The 20,787-nt window shown below is 44.1% G+C and overlaps 2 protein-coding genes across 2 annotated transcripts in view; one reads left to right on the top strand and one right to left on the bottom strand.

The window, feature by feature from the left end:
* Positions 1–4,762, bottom strand: part of Lsg1 (large 60S subunit nuclear export GTPase 1) — a 28,046-nt gene extending 23,284 nt beyond the window's left edge. The window contains exons 1-2 of the mRNA XM_046457941.2: positions 4,619–4,762; positions 2,948–3,074 (exon numbers count right to left, since the gene is read on the bottom strand). Coding sequence (XP_046313897.1) covers positions 2,948–3,074; positions 4,619–4,717 — 226 coding nt within the window. The 5' untranslated portion in view covers positions 4,718–4,762. The remainder of the gene's footprint in view (positions 1–2,947; positions 3,075–4,618) is intronic.
* A 9,320-nt stretch (positions 4,763–14,082) lies between these two features.
* Positions 14,083–19,518, top strand: Fam43a (family with sequence similarity 43 member A). The gene has a single exon (XM_046458088.2). It carries the CDS (start codon positions 15,022–15,024, stop codon positions 16,309–16,311), a length of 1,290 nt encoding a protein of 429 aa, XP_046314044.1. The 5' UTR covers positions 14,083–15,021; the 3' UTR covers positions 16,312–19,518.
* Positions 19,519–20,787: the final 1,269 nt, after the last annotated feature.

Raw genomic sequence — 20,787 nt, 5'->3', positions numbered from 1 at the left:
CTTCCTTTTATGACCAAATAATATCCCATTGTATAGGTGAACCACATTTCGTTTAATCATACATTAATTTAAGGAGACTTCAGTGCTTTATTCTTGACTCTACTCTTTTTCACTTACTCCATCCCTTCCATCAAGTCTGGTTTATTTTGGCTTCTAATGTTCTTGTTCCTGTTTTGTTCTCTACTATTCTACTTCAGTTCTGACTTGCTTCTCTTATTGACTAAAGCAAGTCTCCCAATGCATCTTTCTTCCTTAGAAATCCACCACTGATCTTTAAAAAAATAAAATTTGGTGCAGCCATTATGGAAACTAGTATGGGAGTTCCTCAAAAGGTTTAAACTAGAACTACTGTATGATACAGAAATTCCATATGCAAAATAAATGGAAATTCACAATATCCAAGATATGAAATCAACCTGTGATTATCAATGAATGGACAGATAAGGAAAATCTGGTATACAGTCAGTTCTGTATGAACTCAACCAATTACAGGTTGAAAATATATGAGGGCTGGGGGTGTAGTTCAGTCACAGGGTGCATGCAAGAAGCCCTGGGTTTGAATCCCAAAAATGCAAACAAACCAAACCCCAAACCTGAAAACATTCCAAGAAAAGCTAATATCACATCTGTTCTACACACACAGACTTTTTTTTCTTATAGTGTAATAACTACTTATATAGTATTAGGTATTACAAATAATCTACTAATGACTTAAAGTATGCAGGAGGATGTGCAGAGATTATAGGCAAATACATTTTATAAAAAGAAGGAGTATCAATGGGGGGGGGGGGGAGTCCTGAAACCAATCCCTACAGATATCAAGGACAACAGTATACATACACAAACGAACATTATTTAGCCTTAAAAAAAAAAGAGAAGAAAACCCTGACACTTGAAATAACAGCAAACTGGAAGAACATTATGTTAAGTGAAATAAACGAGGCACAGAAAGAAAAATACTGCATGAGCTCACTAATATGTGGAATATGAAAAAGGTGAGCTCACACAAGCAGAGAGAATGTTGGTTATCAGGAGTTGTGGGTGGAGGAAATAGGAAGATGCTGGTCCAAGGGTATACAATTTCAATTAGTAAATAAATTCTGGAGATCTAATGTTTCTCATGGTGACTATAATTAGCAATATTGTACCATATACTTGAAATTTGCTAAAAAAGTATATCTTAAATGATCTCACTGAATATACACAAAACTAGTGAGGTGATGGATCTGCTAAATAGTTTGATAGCAGATATACACATATATCATATATACACATAACAACAACAACAAACTTGCTGTACACCATAACTAAATAAAGTTGGGGGACCCCAAACAACAAATTAATCAAAACCACTAGACAATGAAATCTAAAACTATGTTGTTCACTTGCTTAAAACCTTTAAGGCTCCCTTAAGTCTTTATTCTCCTCAAAATCTGCCCCTTGTCCACCTCTTCAGTGTCTGTGTTCATTACAGCCTGCCCCTTCGTGTCAGTAAAGTCAAACTTCTAATCTTTTTCTGAGTAAAACAGGCTGGTGCTTCCCATCTTGCCTTGAGTCCTCTGCCTGCATGTGTATAGATACCTGTGTTATCTCCTCTGTCCTTTTAGTATCTACTCAATATACAAGACTCAGCTCTAAGGTTAGAGTTTCCTTGACTGGACTGTCTTCCTTCAGATAGAAATGATTATTAATTCAATCTTTTATGACCCTATTGTCTTTTATAGACTTGTTTCATAGCACCCAAAACAAAATCTTTTTAATTTATTTTTTGGTTCATAAAGTCTTTTTTTAATTGCTATATTATAATTTTATATAACAGTGGCATTCATTATGCCATAGTCATACATGCATATAACATAATCTGGTCAATCTCATTTTCCAGTATCAAAACAAAATCTTGCTAAAACAAAATTTATCTTTTAACACTATACTCTGAGTAGTCAGTACCTAGTAGTCAGTAAGCCTGAGAGTAAATGTTCAAAAAAGCGTTTGAGCCGTGTGCAGTGGCGCATACCTGTAATCCCAGCAGCTAGGGAGGCTGATAGTAGGATTTTGAATTCAAAGCCAGACTCAGCAATGGGGAAGCGCTAAGCAACTCAGTGAGACCCTGTCTCTAAATAAAATACTAAATAGGGCTGGGAATATGGCTCAGTGGTTGAGTGCCCCTGAGTTCAATCCCTAGTACTCCCCCACGAAAAACAAAACAAAAAAACAAACAAAAAAAACCATTTGAACAAATGAAGAATGATTTGCTAAACAACATAATAACATTTAAAAGACATTTATAGTAACAAGAAGAGGAATAGAAATAATAGTTTATAATACTATTTTATAAGAGTGCCAGGTACTCTCCTAAGCTAAAAAAAAAAAGGAGAGTAGTGAATAAAATTATGCGCATGCAAAAATTGACCAAAATGCATTGGCTGGTGCTTTAAAAACAGTCAAGACTGGCATGGTGACACACCTTTGTAATACCAGCAACTCAGGAACCTGAGGTAGGAGATGACAAGTTTAAGGTCAGCCTCTGTAACTTAGCAAGGCCCTAGGAAAATCCTCTCAAAAGAAAAAATTTAAAAAATGGGCTGGGGATGTGGTTCAGTAGTTAAGCACCACTGGATTTAATTCCCAGCACCAAAATAAGGAAAACAAAACCCAAAAACCAAACAAACAAAACAAAACCCACAGTCAAACTGCCTAACAATAGCAAGGATGGAATTTTATTTTTTAATAATGATGTCAGAAAACAATTTCTGGAGAATGCCATATTGTTGACTGGTCATTTTTACTATGAGAGGTTGAATTTCTTGAACTTGATATACCAAGTATAAGAAGTTTAAAGTTATGAGTTTAGCAGAGTCTCAAACACTTCCCAGTAAAACATATTTGTATCTAGACAGCAAGGTGATATGTGACTAGTGTTACATACACTCAGGAATAAACAACTTACCAGCTATGAACTCTGTTCCTGCAAGTTCTGCAGTCGCAAGAAAGTCATCAAGAGAGCTCTGTTCAGTCACAGACTGAAGATTAAGACGACCCCAATCATAGCCATCATTGAGTTCACTTGTGTGCAACTATGAATAAAACACAGGGTAAGAAATAAAGCTGCTCTCTTCTGCTCTTGACATCCAAACAGGCTCTAAATGTCTTTGCATTTGTTCTGTGTTCAAGATCACAATGTTCTGTGATCTTGAGGGTACTTTAGCCCCTTTCAAAACTATACAACTAACAATCAACACTTAAATAAGCACTTTTTAATCTCATGGTAAGTACTTCCTCTTCATCATTTATTTAATTTTCAGAGTTTTCTGAAGTGAATTTTATTTTATCTCATTTTCTGATTAGGAAAGTGAGATTTAAAGACAAAATAATTTGCATTTAGTTTCAAACTAAGTGGTATATATAGAATTTGAACCCAGACTGTCCAACTCTGCCAGTCACCATTTTTGGATAGACCACAATAAGAAATACATTTTACACAGTGACCCAAAGGTGTGTGACACATAGGGAGCTAAGTGTATAAGTACTATTAATTACTGTAAAATGTAAATTAAAAATTCTAGAAACAAAAGTTATCACATACAATACTAATATTTCTTATTCTCTCTTACCAATGTTACTATTCAACTGATTTCCAGAGGGAACCCATAGTCTAATAAAAACACCAGCTATGTCCTTAGTACAGCTACAAATAAATAAAACAAAAAAGTTAAGGGTCCAAACTTAAGGGCCCTTAACTTTACTGATGCTCTGGGTCACAGCATCAGTAAATATTAGAATAAAGATTAGAATCTACATTCAATTTTCTACTTTCTAAAGGCTGCACTAATACATTAATAACGAGTTCCTTCAAAATCAATTAAAATTACTAGTAATCTAATGTCCACAGTAAGTCACACCTGATATGTACTGAATGCAGATTACTTTACAGCCTATATGGTTGTAACTCGGATGGCATGATAGTGGCACCAGGATAGTCAAATTCAGCACGTGGGAAAAAAAATAACTTTAGCAGAGAATCTTACTGATCACTCAGTGATATTCTCAAATACCTTGGAGAATAAATGACTTGAATGAGAAACAGAAACCAAACCATATTCACTTTTTAAGGGTCTTCCAGAGGCCTAGAGAAAAATTAGTCCTGTCACATCTTGGAAATAAATGGCTCATTAAACCCCCAGGGAGAAAAAAGAGAGAGAGAGAGAGAGAAGCACAGATCTAGGTTATTTTGTAGTACTCATGGTAACCCAATAGTTTTGGAGGCTCAATTCTTTAAACCAATCAGTTTTTAAATAAGTTTTCTTTTCTGCTCAGAAACTTCCAAGCATTTCTCCTATGGCTTGTCTCTAGAGCGAAAATCAAACGCATTTAAGACAGTGTGGCATCCGGGACTTCGCACTCTCACTCCAGCCTCGCGGTCATACCAGGTCAGCTTTCAGGCCTTTCCCTCTGGGCCCCGTGGCTGGCTAGGGCCTGCTTCTAGGTCTGGCAAAAACGACAACTTGAAAACTGCTTAGGCATCACTGTGCAAAATTTCTGTGACTTCTGACCCCCAATTTTGTAGCACTCAGGCTCTCGAAACTACACAGAGTAAGTAAGATGACAGTGTCTAACTTACCCACGGGTCGGGGTGACGGTGGCTCCGGCTCTTCTGAGTCTGATGGCGGATAAGGGCCCGGCCCAGAGACCCATTGCCCAGCGCTCTCTTCCGACCCATAGCAATCCAGTCGTGGTACAAACCTCCCAGCGCGTGCCGCTTCCGGAATTCAAAGCTCTACTTCAGGAAGTTACGTTTGGGCGAGTCCAAATAGTTCAGGCCCAAAGATGAGAAGGAAAAGCGAAATGACTTGCTCCACGATGCTTTCCAGTATTATATAAAAGAAATTTAAAGATAATTTCTGGGTCTTTCCTATGAATGACCCTGTAAATATCTCAATTTGTATAGAATGATTCAGTCAAGAGAATGGTACATCCCAGATTTGCTCTTTAGTCTTTAGCGTCCGGCTGGAAACGAAGACAACTGGAAAATATGGCCGCTCACATTCAAGGTACGAACCCCGCCTCCTAGCTGGTTTCTTCGGGAGTAGGCGGAGACTCCAAAGAAGGGTGTTTCTGCGGCGGGGGCGTGGTGGAAGCGACTCCCACGCTTTGGTTTTCAACCGAATGTGGAGTCCCGGAGGTTCAACCCAGAAACTAAATACATTTTTTGTTTACCTACGATTCCCTAGCTGCCTGAATGGGAGTTCGGAACGAGAAGTTGAATATTTCCAGAGTTTGGTAAGGTTTCAAGGAAATTAAGTTAGGGTCTGATGTCTGCTTTATTTCTAATAATAATAGTAATAATAATGCTTAGAAGTTCCAGTTAAAATTTCATTAACATTTTTTTTCAATAGTTAAAGAGAAAACTGCGAGTTGGTTCCACTCTTCAAAGCCTGTGCTTTTGTTTCTCACTTTATTATTAATTTTATCTGTAACGCAAATATGAAGTCAATTTAGAGTGACGTGTGTAAAAGACATTCTCATTGATCCAGAAAACCGCTTCACTATTGTGATGCTCAGAGAAGAGAGTAGTTTTCCCGGGTCATAGATGAAATATATGCAGTGTCAGGAATCAAACCCACATCTTATCACTATTGTATAAATTCCTGGGAGGACTGGGGAATGAGGATTGTTAGCATGTATTCAAAAAAAAAAAAAAATAGGATCAAGTTAATGCATATGTTAACTAGCTGTATTTAGCTTTCCACTACCTATAGCACATTAAAACATGATGTACATCATACATATATACATTTTGATCTGTCAGTTAAGACTTAAAAAAATAAAAATCACTGGATCAAGGAGCGTCTCCACCTGCGCAGCAGGGAGGCTGAGGCAGGAGGATCATGAGTTCAAAGTCAGCCTCTACAACAGGGAGACGCTAAGCAACCCAGTAAGACCCTGCCTCTGAATAAAATAAAAAATTGGGCTGTGCCCCTGAGTTCAATCCCTGGTACACATCTCCCCCCCAAAAAAGAAACCATCTCATCTAGTACCTCTCAAAATTTAATGCATATATGAATCCCCTGGAAATTTCTTTTAAGTTTTTTAGCTGTAGTTGGACACAATATCTTTATTTTACGTATTTTATGTGGTGCTGAGTTTGGAACCCCGTGCCTCACATGTGCTAGATGAGCACTCTGCCACAGAGCCACAACTCCAACCCCCCCTGGAAATTTCTTTAACAAAGATTTTGATGAATAAGGTCTGGGTCTCTGTTTCTAACAAATTCCCAGGTAATACAGATGCTATGGGTAATACTTTGAGTTGCAAGGGTAGTCCACTACTTTCTAATGCAGGCAAAGTCATTGAAGTGGGTCTGGCTAGAGCTCAATCACACCAAGTTAACAGAGTTGGAACACTACTGCTTACCCATTTCTGGAATCTCCCAAGCTCTCCGTGTGCTGCACCTCATTTGGGAACTTTGGGAAACTCCCAAGGAATTTCTGACAAGCCCTGTGGTGCTTGGTAAGCCTTTGGGAATGTAGTGCTTACAGACAGGTAAAGGAATGCACCGGAACATGATTTCTCCCATTTGCCAACTTAGAAGCTATATGTCTTTAAAATATCTGAGAAGGAAGATGAGGAGAAGACACATAAAATAGAATTAGAGACAGCTCCTGAAATTCTTGCCAAAGCTGAGTGGTTAAAGATACCACTAACTCAAGAAATAAGGTTAAGTAGATTTTACATGTTACAACACAACAACAACAACATATGGTTTAGAGAAACATGCCATCTCTTCCTATAGGTCAATCACTAACTTGAGGCTTTACCCTAATTTCCTTTTCTAGATCTTGTCATCCAGGATTTTGAGAAAATAAACACTTTGGGTTTCTATTGTCATTCATTTAAGGGCTCTGAAATATCTTGACCAAATAAATCAGTGATAATTTAAGTAGAACTGGTGAGGAGTCAAATGTAAGATTAACTAGCAGAACTGATTCCCAGTTGACAAATAAGTGTGAAGCATAGCTTAATATTTTCCCAGAGGCATTACTCAAAGAACTGAGTGTCAGTTTTCTTCTCTGGTTAATAGAGATAATAATGATAATCATAACTCCTGTCCAGCAGAGATAGCCAATGAGATAATGCTGCAAGATTGCTAGATTGCAAGATTCATTAGTGGGACGAGTGTACGATTTTTTTTCCCACCAACTGAGCAATGCAGGTGAGAACCCTGCTGGATAATTAATTGTTAAGTGAGAAGGGCAAAGAGGAAAGAAATGGAGGGTGCTGATGAGAAAAAAATCACAGGACCCAGATCAAGGAATGAAGTACATGATTGAGGAGGGGAGTGATGATTGTGGTGAAGGGTTGAGTAAGACTCTGGCTGAAGCTGTAGTGAGGGGTTGCAAAGATGAATGAGCCCAGGTCTCTGACTTCTAACTACAGAAGTGAGTCCACTCATAAACTTCAGGAACAACACAAATGCCAGTGCCAGCCAAATGCCCCTGGTCTTTTTGTCACACCAATGGAAATACTCATCTGTTGGACTTATGTCTGAAGGATTGGTCAGAGTCTCCCAATCCCCCATATAATGAGGTCCTTCCATTGGAGCCGGAATTCTCTGAACAGCTGCCTCCTGGAGGAAGTTGCATTGATTTGGGGATTAGAAGTCTTGTATCTGGCTTCAAACAGTGACAGTGGGTGTTCCTCATTCATGGTGTTGCATAATGCTCGATTTACCTCATCTGAACAATATTCAAACCCAGAAATAAAGCTTGGAGCACTCTTTGCCAATCCAACTCTACACTGCTGAGCTCTGGGCTCCACATTTGCCTGAGGAGGGAGAGAGAAGAGTGGATGGTTTCTGTTTTGGTTTGCCTTTCACTCCTAAGCTAAAAGTGTGTCAGTGGCAGAAAAATTGTTCCAAGACAAGTATGTAGTAGCCCTGTTTCCCTTCACTCTTATTTTCTACACCACCTCTTTCTGCAATTTGCATAGGTGGGAGTTGTGAAAAATAGAAGTCTGGCTGTCTCTGTTGAGTGTCCTTGGCTCAGCAGGGAAACTTCCTTGAATTTTCTGCCATTCTCAGTTTATCCCTGTTGGAAATGGGTGGATTCTCACACACAAGTGAGATTCAATAGTTCAGCAGACACTTTATTGGTGGGTATTTTAAGTGATTGAGTCACTGCACTCAAACATCAATTGCCTGCTTGTGCAAGTTGTACATGCAAGAACAATGTCAAAAGCATGTGGCTTTGGTGACACAGGTTGCAGGATCCTATGTGCACTAGATTTATGCCCATGAGTTTTTCCTAACTCTTATATGTGGAATATATAGGGTCTTTTATTCACAATGACTTTGCAACTAGTTTTGTCCTTCACAACAGTCAAGTGAGAAAGGGTATTATTTTCGGCACTTTGAGTTGTAGGAATTGAGACCCAATTAAATGAAAGAAAGTAAAACAAAGTAAAGGAGGCTAGAAGGAGGATTAATAATCACCAACTCTAAAAATCTGTACATAGAAAGTGTTTCCTTCCTTCCTTCCTTCCTTCCTTCCTTCCTTCCTTCCTTCCTTCCTTCCTTCCTTCCTTCCTTCTACTAGGCACTGGAGATTCAGTATGAACAAATTCCTGCCCTGATGAATTTACATTTCTGATGGTGATCAGACAGGGTTTAGCAGGTCAAATCAGCATTAGAGCAATGAACTTTTTACCCACAGTTGACCCTTCTCCAACAGGCCTTCTGAGGACCCAGGTTTTGCTTTTTGTCCCTAAGTGTGACACTTCCCCTTAACTCATTCTAAATACATTAATAGGAATTAACATATCAATCTGAATGAGGATGGAATGCAGAAACATGTCCTGTGAGACAAAGGTGATGGAAGTATGACTGGCTTGGGGAGGACACCAGGGCTGTGTGAGGACTATTTCCATTTTATGTGCAGGACTGTCACAGGGAAGGGAGAGAAGATTGAGCAGACACAGGGCAAGCAGAACCAGAACACACGGGAGAAGCCACAGCATTGCAATTTTACGTTTAATTGGTCTGAAACTTCTTAGAATTAGGGTGGTTCAAGATGGAATGTGCAGCTTTGGACATTCCATCTGCTAGTCCCGGGTGTTGAATCGAAGGCTACCTAACCAGGTGTCAAGATGTTCTAAGGGAGGTTAATGCAAGAGAGTGGGTGTTGGATGAATGACCATTGAGGTGCTCTGCAAGACCCTTGACCCTGATACCTCCCCTTCTTCTTCACGCTACCCTGCCTTTCACCCAGGTATCTGAAACAGCAGGGACAATACTGACAGCCTCACAAAGGGTGCCTAGGTTGGCAAGAGCAGGCCAGTGCCTTTATCATGCAACTCAAGGAGAAGACTACACCTTGCCCTTTCTGTCATGAGAGGGTTGAGGGTTCTGTGAACCACCATGTAGAAGATGCATTCATCATCAGTTACCATTGTCACAAATGGAAATGTCAAAAATAAACACTTTATAAATAAAAGCCACAGGGTTTCTGCTTTAAAGCTAACCATGCAGAGGTAATGATTTTTCCTCCCTCTACCTTCAGAGGGGACAAGCTCCTCTAGTTGTTTCCTGGCCCCTTTGGTGGCAGTGATGAGAAGGCTCTCATAGGCTTGTGGCTTCCCTTCTTTTGGTTTCCTTCTGTGCCTTTGCATTTCTGCATTTTGCCTTTGTCCTTGTGGCAAACATTCTGAGCAAGCAGCCCAGAAAAGGAGAGGCTCCACTGTAAGGGGCACAGCAAGCACATTTCCGGGGGTGCATACCAAGGATAGGAGTAAGGATAGGAGATTGTGGACTTCTAACCTTGTTCCTCCTTGACTCCTGCAGTTTCCTGCCATAGCCCCTGTTTTGAGTTGAGTGGTATCCCTCAAAAAGAGAAGTCCTAACCCCCAGGGCTGTTGGTGTGATCTTATTTGAATAAGCGTTATAGATGTAATCAAGGAAAGAAGAGATTACTGTGATTAGAGTGGTGCCTCATGCCACGACCCCTGTCCTTAGAAGAGGCAAATTTGAAAAAAACAGAACATAGGGAGAACACCACATGAACACGGAGGCAGAGCCCACGGGGAAATGTCTATAAGCCAAGGAATGTCCAGAACTACAGGCAATCACGGGGCTCTGGGAAGAAGCAGGGAGGTTCTTCCTGTGAGAGGACACAGTTCTGTGGTTTTAAGCCCCCTCTCTTCAAGGTAATTAGTTATGGAAGTCCCAGGAAATGAACAGAGCTTCCTGCAATCTTTAGAACTAAAAGGAATTTGCACAGCTCACAGGGAAGCAAATGCCCTGAGAGGGGGCAGCAGCCTGTTCTGGGACCCCCAGTGTGTTAGGGCTGCTTAGAGCTTTGCCTCTGATCCCAGTGCTTCCCTGCTCCAGCTGCTCTAGTGCCCCCCAGTGTGGAAAAAGCCTTCACCTGCCACTGAAGGTGCTAGGGAGGCAGGCCTCTGCCAGACCGAAGCACAAAAAAGAATGGTGCTTTGGGGACCTTGGGTAAGTTATTCAACTCCTCCATGCCTACTCCTTTCTCTCTGTAAAAGGAAGAGATTGGAGCACACCTCACTTGGCACAGCGTCTGACATATGCAGGTGCTTAGTACACTTGAGTTTCCTGCTTTTGCCCTGTCATTTAGTGTTCCATATGAACTACTTTCTGCAGGAGCAGTTTTCTCTCTGGGCTTCTTTCTCCCATCTGGCAACAGCAATCTGCCCCCCCCCCCACCAGCTTTCAATGCTTAGCATGAAGTACATCCTGCCACAAAGGGGTCTCTGGTCTCTTCACTGTTTGCTAGACCTTCTTTTTCCTTCTGAGACTCTGGAGTACTTAGAGTGAAGTTTATCTGTCACCATCACTGTGATGACCCCACTGGCCAGCACAGGCCAGAGCACTTTCCCCTGTCTCTGTGCGCCTGGCTCAGGCTCTTCTAGAGCTCTGCCCAGAGAGACACCTTCCAGACTACACTTCTAAACCAGCCGCCTTCCATCCTTAGCACTGTTTCCTTTCACCTTATCACCATCTGATATTTTATTAGTTGTTTGTTGATTCTCTGCCTCCCTATGGGCTATAAATCCCATGAAGGCAAACATCTCTGTCTTCTTTACAGTTCTATTCTCAGAAACGACATCAACATTCCCTGTAGATTCTCAACAAATATTTGTTGAACGACTTTGAAATTTCCAGATTTGTCATTTGTCAGCTCTGAAGTCAATGTCCATTCTATAGGATGTTGGGGGAGAAGCATACAGCACCACTTAAAGTGGCAGAAAGTGGGTCCAAAAGCCTTTTGTGAGATAAAAAGCTGACTCTTCAATGCCAAACTGTGGTCTGGGACTCCTTGTGGCAGCATTTCCTTCCAGCTGTGACGTGGCGGTAGGTGCATTGATTCAAATACTGGCTTGCACAGTTTTATGAGAAACTTTCCCATCAACTGGTACTTCTGCCTGTCACCAGTAGATGGGGCAGTTTCACAAAAAGTACAGTCTGCAGTCTGACCCATTTCTCACCTGACTTTGCTGTGGTTCAGTTCTGGAAGAGCCCTGTGTCTCAGATCTCATAAACAGTGCCCTCAGCTTTCCCAGCTGAGGAAACGCAGCTTCAGTTGTGACTTATGTCTTCAGTGGAATGGGGGTGGCCAGCTTCTTCACAAGATAAGGTAGGCTCCAGAGGTTGGTTGGTCCAGGCTCAGGCCAGGAGGAGCCTGTCCCGTTTCCCTCCTGGGTCTTGGAGCACAGGTAGAAGGCATAACTCACACATTTGCCTAGAACCTTTCTGTTCTTCCGAGGTTAATAACCTCTCTTGTATTAAAAAGGCAGTTGAGGCAGGACATGATCTAGTCACCAGGAACATCTCTGTGGACCTGTACATCTGGGACTGGCCCAGTTGGCCTGTGGATGCCTCCCTGCCACTGTAATTCCCTGCTCTGTCTTTTTAATCATATAAATCCCACAGTGGTGCCTCCTGCAGAGAATGAAATCAGCCTTAAATTTCACTACTGCTCCTCTTTTCCCCTTCCAGAACCTTCTGGCCCTTGGTCCTCTGAGACAGTTAGAAATGCCTACCGCTTAAGTACAATGTCTGCTTTTGTGGAGTTTTGATTTCAAGATTATAGACCAGCTAAAGATCACTTAGCACAGGTTAATTTGATGTGTTTCTTTCAGAAATTTTTTTCGCTTTGGAAAAGTTACTGTCTACTTCACTGACACTGCAAGATATTTCAGAAATCCGAGAGAAGAGAAATTAATGTTGGTTTAATGGTGTATAACAGTCCCACCTCATTCTGGTGCCATGTCTGGCATCCTTCCATTAACCCATCAGGGCAGCTGAGGAGTAAGGCATGATGGCTCTGGTAGAAGGTCATAGGGCCAGCTGGTGTGAGAGGGCCATTCCTTCCTTCCAAGAGTACAGAGAATAAGAGGGCCCAAAAAGCATTATGAGGAAAGTTTTTCTTTCATTGTTACAGTCATTGAATTCCATCCTACTCTGCACATGTACATGCTTTTACATACTTCTATAATTTTGCCATCTTGTATACCCAGAAAGACCTCCAATCCTTTGTTATTTTGAGAAATCCTGTTCATCTTTCAAACATCACCACCTCCATGGAGTCTTTTCTGATTTTCCTTGTCATAATGAACCTTTTCTTATCAGCTTCTCCAAGCATGTCGGTCTTTCTGAAGGCATTTAGATCAGTCTGTCTTCTTATTCACATGCATGTCTCATTCATAAAAACAACAAACATTTATTGTCTCTTTGTACTAGTCACAGAGGACACAGGGTACCATAAAACCTACCTTGCAGGGGAAGCTCAGACAGAGTTTAGTGGCATTTACATCCTTCTTTGGACCAGGAGCTTCTTGGGAATGGGATTTGGGTCTACTCCTAGCTCAGGACCTGTCACCAAAAGGTAATTCAATACCCATGACTCTGATAAACCTGGGTTAGAATTCAAAGAAAGGTTAAAAGATAGCAAATGTAGGGCCAGGGAATTTCCAGGAGCCTCAGTGGTTCTTAAATGAAAATCCAAGATCCCCAGTGGTCTGAGCCTAAGAAGAGAGACCACTGTCAGCCTCCATGAGGAGGCAGGGAGTTTGTTGCAGGACCATCTGGACATTTATCACACATTCCATCTAGAAGACGTTTTTTGCTTTGGATGAACAAACCATAGAGGCAAGTGGGTTGTTTCAAGGACCTAGAAATGAGCTATTAGCCAAGGGTCAAGCTGGTCAGATGACTAAAACTACAATGTCCAGTTGGCAAATGAGAAAAATAATGATGCAATCATCACTCCCATTGGAGGATATTTAACACTCATTAGAATTTTTACTAGGAATTCTCATTCAGAATGTGTCAATGCTATAATAAAACTGAATGACAGGCCTGCCAAAGTAAACTGAGGTCTAACCATATACAGCATTACTTAAAATTATACCTATCTCAGAAAAGTGCTCTACTTTGAGGGCAGGAAGGGTTATTGCTGGAGGAGGATGTTAGGAAGCACCTAATTTATTAACTGTATTCAATATTGTTCGCTCTAGTCATCTTACCACTCACTTCACTATCAGCTGTTTACCTGTAAGTAACTGGCTCCAAGTAACTTGCCTCTCTGTTTTATTATTAATTAATTATTAATTCTGAAAATAATATTAAATGGCACCTTGAGATTCTGAGAGAGCTGTCTCACAAGGGGAAGGGGACTATTTTCCCAGCCATTTCCACAGGAAATTATAGTTCACAATTTCCACTTCCACTACCTCCCCCAGAAGTTTCGATCTAGACGTACATTTATTCAGTGAGTTGCAATTCACCGTGGGGGTGGAGTGTGAGAGATCAAGTTCCTTTTGCTGCGGGGTAACCCCAGTTATTCGTGGTTTCTGTATATAAATGAGATACTGCTAAATTTGAGGCATAGTTGCCAGATTGGATCTGTCTTCTCTTTCTCTCGACCAATGCGTGCAACCTTGTCCCTTTAAGAGACCAGAAAACCGTCGGGCGTCGCAGCTCGAAACTGATCGTCTTCTCTGCTCCTCCCCTGTCCCTGCGCTGCGAATGGTTCGTGCCGGCCTATATTTACCCGAGATCTTCCTTCCCTGACAGCAATGATGTGAGGGCAGCCTGCCACCGCTTGCAGGACTGAAGAGGGCGCGCTGCAAAGACCAGCAGCCGACCGTGGAGAGCCCGGGAGTGGAGTTGGACAATCCTCGGAGAGAAGAAATGAGGTAGCGGCGATCCCCGAAGCCGACCATGCGTGCGCCCCGACCTTGGAGCCCAATGCTGCGGTGGTGGAGCTGGTCTGGACAGTGAGCTGGCGGAGCGTGAGTCCCCGGCATCCCGCTGGAGCGAAGATGCAGTGAGCCACCGCGGGACTGCTGCGCGGGGCCCGCCGAGGCCAGCCGGACCTATCATCTAACCACACTTTGGGCTCGCTACTGATTCCAGGACTTGCTCAGCTGAGAGGTTCTCGGTCTCCAGCACCCCTAGTAGGTGGGGAGCCCTGGACCCTGGGCAAACTGCTGAAGAGTTTCCGCGGCTTCTGGCCCCAGGCCCGGGGTTTGTGTGTATGTGGCAGGGGGCCCTGTTCACGTTGGCCGGAGTTCCTGCAGATTCCCGCACCACCCCGTTGCTTTTGCCGAGGCTCCCTCTATTTATTTGTATGCGCGCATCTCGCTTTTCTTCTGACATTTTCCGCTCCACTCTCCTTCCCTTTTCTCTCGTTGTGTTGCTTGCCTGAGACTTTTTGCCCTCGTCCTTCACCAGGCTGGGGTAATTCTCTGTGTGTGCGCCTCCACCCCTTACAAACTCGAAGCTGAATATTTTCCTTTAACAATTCTTCCCCACCCCCTGCGGGGATCCCAAGCACTATCCGTTCTTCCCTGCCCCCCTCTTCCTACCACTGGCCGGCTCCCAGCAGTTTTATCTTTCGGTCTTGCCCGGGCCAAGCCCGGCCGGGGCTGGTGGCTCAGCTGGGTTCAGACCCGGGGCTCGGCCGCCGCCGCCCAGCTGCGCCCGGGTGCCCTCCAGAGATGCTGCCCTGGAAGAAGCACAAGTTCGAGCTGCTGGCCGAAGCGCCGCCGCGGCAGACGTCCAAACCCAAAGGCTACGCTGTGAGCCTGCACTACTCAGCGCTCAGCTCGCTAGCGAGAGCGTGCCCCGAAGGCGCGCTCAGTCGGGTGGGAAGCATGTTCCGCTCCAAGCGCAAGAAGCTGCACATTACCAGCGAGGACCCCACATACACCGTGCTCTACCTGGGCAATGCCACCACCATTCAGGCGCGCGGCGACGGCTGCACCGACCTAGCCGTAGGTAAGATCTGGAGTAAAAGCGAGGCGGGCCGTCAGGGTACCAAGATGAAGCTCACGGTGAGTGCACAAGGTATCCGTATGGTGCACGCTGAAGAGCGCGCGCTGCGCCGCCCGGGCCACCTCTACCTGCTGCACCGCGTCACCTACTGCGTGGCAGACGCGCGGCTACCCAAGGTCTTCGCCTGGGTGTACCGGCATGAGCTGAAGCACAAGGCGGTAATGCTGCGCTGCCATGCCGTTCTGGTGTCTAAGCCGGAGAAGGCGCAGGCCATGGCCCTGCTGCTCTACCAGACTTCGGCCAACGCTTTGGCGGAATTTAAACGCCTCAAGCGGCGGGACGACGCGCGTCACCAGCAGCAGGAGCTGGTGGGTGCGCACACTATCCCGCTAGTGCCCCTGCGCAAACTGCTCCTGCACGGATCTTGCTGCTATAAACCGCCGGTGGAGCGGAGCCGCAGCGCGCCCAAGCTCGGCTCCATCACCGAGGACCTGCTGGGCGAACAGCAGGAGCAGGAGCTACAGGAGGAAGAGGAAGAGGAGCACCCCGAGGGCTGCCTGGAGGAAGAGGAGGAGGAGGAGGAGGAGGAGAATCGTGTGGGGGTGGAGGGCCCAGCAGAAGAGGAGACCGAGGCACAGAGGGCACTGGTGGTGGCCATGCACTTCGAATGTGGGGACTTGCTAGACACCATGGAGAATGGGCGCGAGGAGATGCTGGGGGGCGGCGTCGTCTCGCTGGGCCCTGGGCTGGGGACTCCACCTCCGCTGTCGTGCAGCGCCTCAGACGTGAAGGCTCAGCTGTCGCAGCTTATTAACGACCTGGGAGAGCTCAGTTTCGGCAACGATGTGCGCACCCTGCAGGCAGACTTGAGGGTGACGCGCCTGCTGTCGGGCGAGAGCACTGGCAGTGAGAGCTCCATCGAGGGCGGAGGCCCGGACGCAACCTCCACCACTGCTGGGAACAAGTCTGGTTCCGCAGACAGCTCCAGCCCGGACGAGCCCCACTCGGGTTGAGCTCCCAGCAGACTCCTCGGTGCTCCCCTGGCACCCCACAGTGGCTCCCCAACCGTCGTTCTAGCAATCTCCCTATTCCCCGCCTGCATCCAAAGGAAATCGGGCACGTGGGGCCCTGGTCCTGGGTTCCCTATGGTCCTCCCCATCCACCCCGCGCCCTAACACTTTTTGCTCTTTTGGAGGCGGCTCTGGTTGCGAGTGGGGATGTGGGAGATGTGAAAGAGAAAACCCTACGGAGGAGAAAGGGGTAGTCTTCTTGGTGGTGGTGAAGAGAAGGGCCCCTGAAGTTCAAATAGTCCAGGAGGGCAGTGTGAGGTGCCTGTCCGCCAGTTTCCTGTTTGCTAAGCAGCTGGGGCCTGAGGAGGAGGGGTTAACTTCCTCCCTCAACCCCTCACTGGGCGAGGCCTTGCCCTGTCATTGAGATATCATTAAAAAAAAAAATCTCACAATGTTTAAGGTTTAAATACCACTCTTTTGCACCCAGTTCTTTTTGGTGAGAGAGCTTGGGCTGTTTACCTCAGACTCAGACTCTTGAAATTCTGCCAAATTCCTCAAATAACTATTGGGGGGGGGGTGTTATGAAAGAAAGCGGCATTTTGTTTACAGTTAAAGACATCTAATGTCTAAAAAAGAGTTCTCCTTTAGAGTCACATACACCTTCCTCCTGGCCCAAATATCTCACTCCATGATGCTGTGTAAAATATTTTTGCACTGTTGTGAAGTATTTTTGACATTTTTTGTACATAACTGTGTTCTCAGAGCTGAATGTTTATAACTTTTGCTGTGCAAAAGAAACATGTAAAATGTTGTTCAGTTGTATATATGGAAATGTGTATAAAACATTTTGTTATTTTTTGAGTAGCACTGCTCTGGTTCTGTTGGCATGCCATGGGGAAGAGAATAAATAGGAAAATTTAACAGAACAGGTGAGCATCTGGAACTGCTACAGGGGGTGCTCAGATCTAAGTTGTGCATGGTCTTGGGCCTTTCTGGACGACACAACTCTCGGTGCTGTGTCTGGGACCCAACAGTGTTCCATATTCTTCATTTAAATTGTTTGAGCATGGGCTTTCCCTCACCTTTTTGAGCTAATTTTCGGAGAGGTCAGGGTGAGCTCCATTTCCCACTTTCAGACCTGAGAGGCTATGTGTGGAGGAGTGACAAGGTCTGCTAAGGTTTTGCCACCTCTTCTGTGGGTTGTCTTAATGATCAAGAATAAGGATACTGCCTGATCTATTCCCTTACATTCAAGGAGTTTTAGAAATGAATTCCAGACCTAAAGGAAGTTGCCATGGGCTCTCCGAGGAGTGGGGCAGTCTCTGCTTTTCCTGGGAGGAAAACCAAGTAGAGAGAAAAGTTGTAAGTTCCAATCATGTGTGAATGAGTCATGTGCAGGTGGGGTGGGGGTGGGTAGCGGCTTGCAGAGCCCGTTTCCTTCCCCTCTACAACCCAGCCTGGCCCAGTGGGAATGGTATGGAGGGCAAGGCAGAGGGGCTGTTAGAGAGCTTGGTCTGGGTATGTGTTATAGGGTTTTCATTTTTTCCTGTGCGTTTGTTTCTGTTGTAAACTCCCAACAGATGTCTCTAGTTGGGCTACACCCGATCAGCTGGAAGTTGTAATAAGATGCTGCCACAACTGTGCCTTCTGCAATTTATTTTTCCCCTTTGCCCTTTTGGGCCTCCTTTGTTATAGAAATGGATCTGCCCCCCCCCCCCACTCTGCCTTCCCTGATGTTTTGCTTTGTTTTTGTCATAAATGTGTTCTGAGCAGTTAGAACCAGAGATCCCAAGGAGTCTGGAATTCACAGAAACCAGAGAGGAAGGGAGGGTGAAAGATTTTTTTCCCCCTAATTAGTGGGAGTGGTTCAAGAATAAGACTGTCTTTGGAAAAAGAAAAACACCAAGGGAATAGGTGGGAAAAATTTTAAAAAATTTTTTATTTGTTTTAATTAGTTATACATGACAGTAGAATGCATTTATGCACTTTGATATACCATTCATAGATGGGATATAATTTCTCATTTTTCTGAGTGTACATGTTGCAGAATCATATTGGTCATGTAGTTACATATATACATACAGTAATAATGTCTATTTCATTCTACTGTCTTTCCTATTCCCACATCCCCTCTCTCCTCTCCCATCACTTCCCTCTACCTAATCTAAGGTAATGCTATTCTTCCTAGTGCCCCCCACCTTACTGTGAATTAGCATCCACATATTAGAGAAAGCGTTCAGGTTTTGTGGGATTGGCTTATTTTGCTTAGCATGATATTCTCCAACTCCATCCATTTACTGGCAAATGCCATAATTTCACTCTTCTTTAAAGCTGAGTAATATTCCATTGAGTATATCTACCACATTTTCTTTATTAATTCATGTATTGAGGGACACTTAGGTTGGTTCCATAGTTTAGCTATTGTGAATTGAGCTGCTATAAACATTGACATGGCTGCATTACTATAGTATGCTGATTTTATTAAAAAAAATATTTAGTGTCTTCTTAAGGACCTTGGGATATGGGCCAGGCCTTTGAAACTGTTTTATTTGTTTTGGAAGAGTTCCTATTCCTCTCCCTGAATACCTGAGATATATATCCTTGAGTGGCGATTTATTTAATTTAATTAATTTATTTATTTGTGGTACTGGAGATTAAATCCAGAGGTGCTCTACCACAGAGCTACATCCCTGGCCCTTTTTATTTTATTTTATTTTGAAACAGGGTCTTGCTAAGTGCTGAGGCTGGCCTCCAACTTGTATTGCCTGCCTCAGTCTCCTGAGTGACTGGGATTACAGGTTACGCCACCATGCCCAACTTGGACCATACTTCTAAATGCCTAGTAGAGATCAGGAAGGTCAAAGCCAAGTCTACCTGCACACCCACATTGATGTGGCCTTCCACATCAGCAGATAGCTGTGTGGGCCATCATCATCTTGTAGGACTATATCTCACATTTCCAATTATTTCCACACATTGCCAACTCCTCTGCTGTTCAAAACTTGTGAAGACCACAAACCGTGGATATAATATGGCTGATACTTGGGAGCTGAGCAGGCTGTGTCTGCCTCATTCTTATCCAATTTATGTGTCTGTTGAGAATGCCAAGGTTGGTTTTCATCTATGGTGAATGCGGGTATGGTAATTGGTCAAAAAGCTCAGACAAATTGCATTTAAATCAACACCATCAATAAATATAAGTCAACTGTCTTTAAAGTCTGATTTTTCCTCTGATACGATTTATAAATAGAAAGGAGGGATTCAAGGAGAAGGAAGAAGAAGGAAAACAGACTGCAAACTAACCAGCTCTCTTCTTCCCTGGCCCCTAGTACTCTCCCTCTCTCCTCTTCTGTCCTCTGCTTTTTGGTTCCTATCTCTACTGCACACTGGGGCTCTTGACAGATGTAATTCTAGAAGAGATGTGAAGGTGATACACGATTCACCTCTTGTTGCATCTCAGTCTGCCAGGGACTGTACCAGAGTAAGAAGAGATGCTTCGAACTAAAAGAAGAAAAAAAAAAAAACCTATAAACTAATTTGCTTCAGCACTCCAAAGAATAAGAGTGGTGTGACAAAAGCAAAGCTAAGTAGTCAATGAAATATATATTCCAGAAAGCACCTGCAGTCTGGTGTACTCATCCAATTTAGCTCTTACTTCCTGAGTTTCTCCTTTACATGACCTGCTGGTACTTTAAATGCAGTGAGACACTTTGCACATTCTTTCCCAGCCTAACTAATCCTCCGTGTCCAACAGTGCAGCATTGACTGCCTGGTGGTGAACGAGGGAGGGACTTCCAGCGGCAGGAGAGATTGTTGCAGAGGTGGCAGCATGAGGCCACGGAGCAGGAGTTTGTCAGCCTCTTTGCACAGACAAATTAGTCTCTACAATTTGCTATGTATGTGGAGAGGAAGGAGGGAGGAGTAGGATGGTATGAACTCTAGTACGGCAGACCCTCTTGACGATGATTGCTTCAGAGAACAACCTCTCCACGCACACGCATCCCCTTCTTTAAAGAAAATGTGCCTCTTGCTGCCCCACACTCAGCAGCCCAGAAGATTTTAAACAAATTAGAAGGGCTCTGTTATACTAAGAAAGCAAAATTCTTTCCCAGGGGACACAGCTATGTTTGAGGGTTCTGCTGGTGAAAGGAATGTAAACTGGCTGGAGAATCTATCCGTGGCTACACAATGGAGATTTAAACATCTCATTGGAGTCATTGAGGATCAGGAGAAACATAAAAATTCTATTAGGAGTAAGTTGCCCTCTTTTCTAACAGGATTTAGTAATTTAATAAGCAGACCTGTTTCCTCTGTGTGGCAGGCATCAGTAACCTCAGCATCTGCTGGTAAGTAATGCATGACAGAGCAAGAAATGTGCGTGGACTGCTGGGGCCAGGAGCTGAGGCCAGGGGCCGAATCAGACACATGGAAACTACGCAAGGCCCCAGGCGTGCAGGAGGTTTTTTGCACACAGCCACA

Source organism: Marmota monax, unplaced genomic scaffold, assembly GCF_021218885.2.
Source record: "Marmota monax isolate L192 unplaced genomic scaffold, Marmota_monax_Labrador192_F-V1.1 WCK01_AAM20220418_F8-fsc00052, whole genome shotgun sequence".
NCBI lineage: Eukaryota > Metazoa > Chordata > Mammalia > Rodentia > Sciuridae > Marmota > Marmota monax.
This window is presented reverse-complemented; position numbering and strand designations above follow the sequence as displayed.

Excerpts from the sequence above, each read along its gene's own strand:
- Fam43a (XM_046458088.2), top strand. The coding sequence starts at position 15,022 with ATGCTGCCCTGGAAGAAGCACAAGTTCGAGCTGCTGGCCGAAGCGCCG.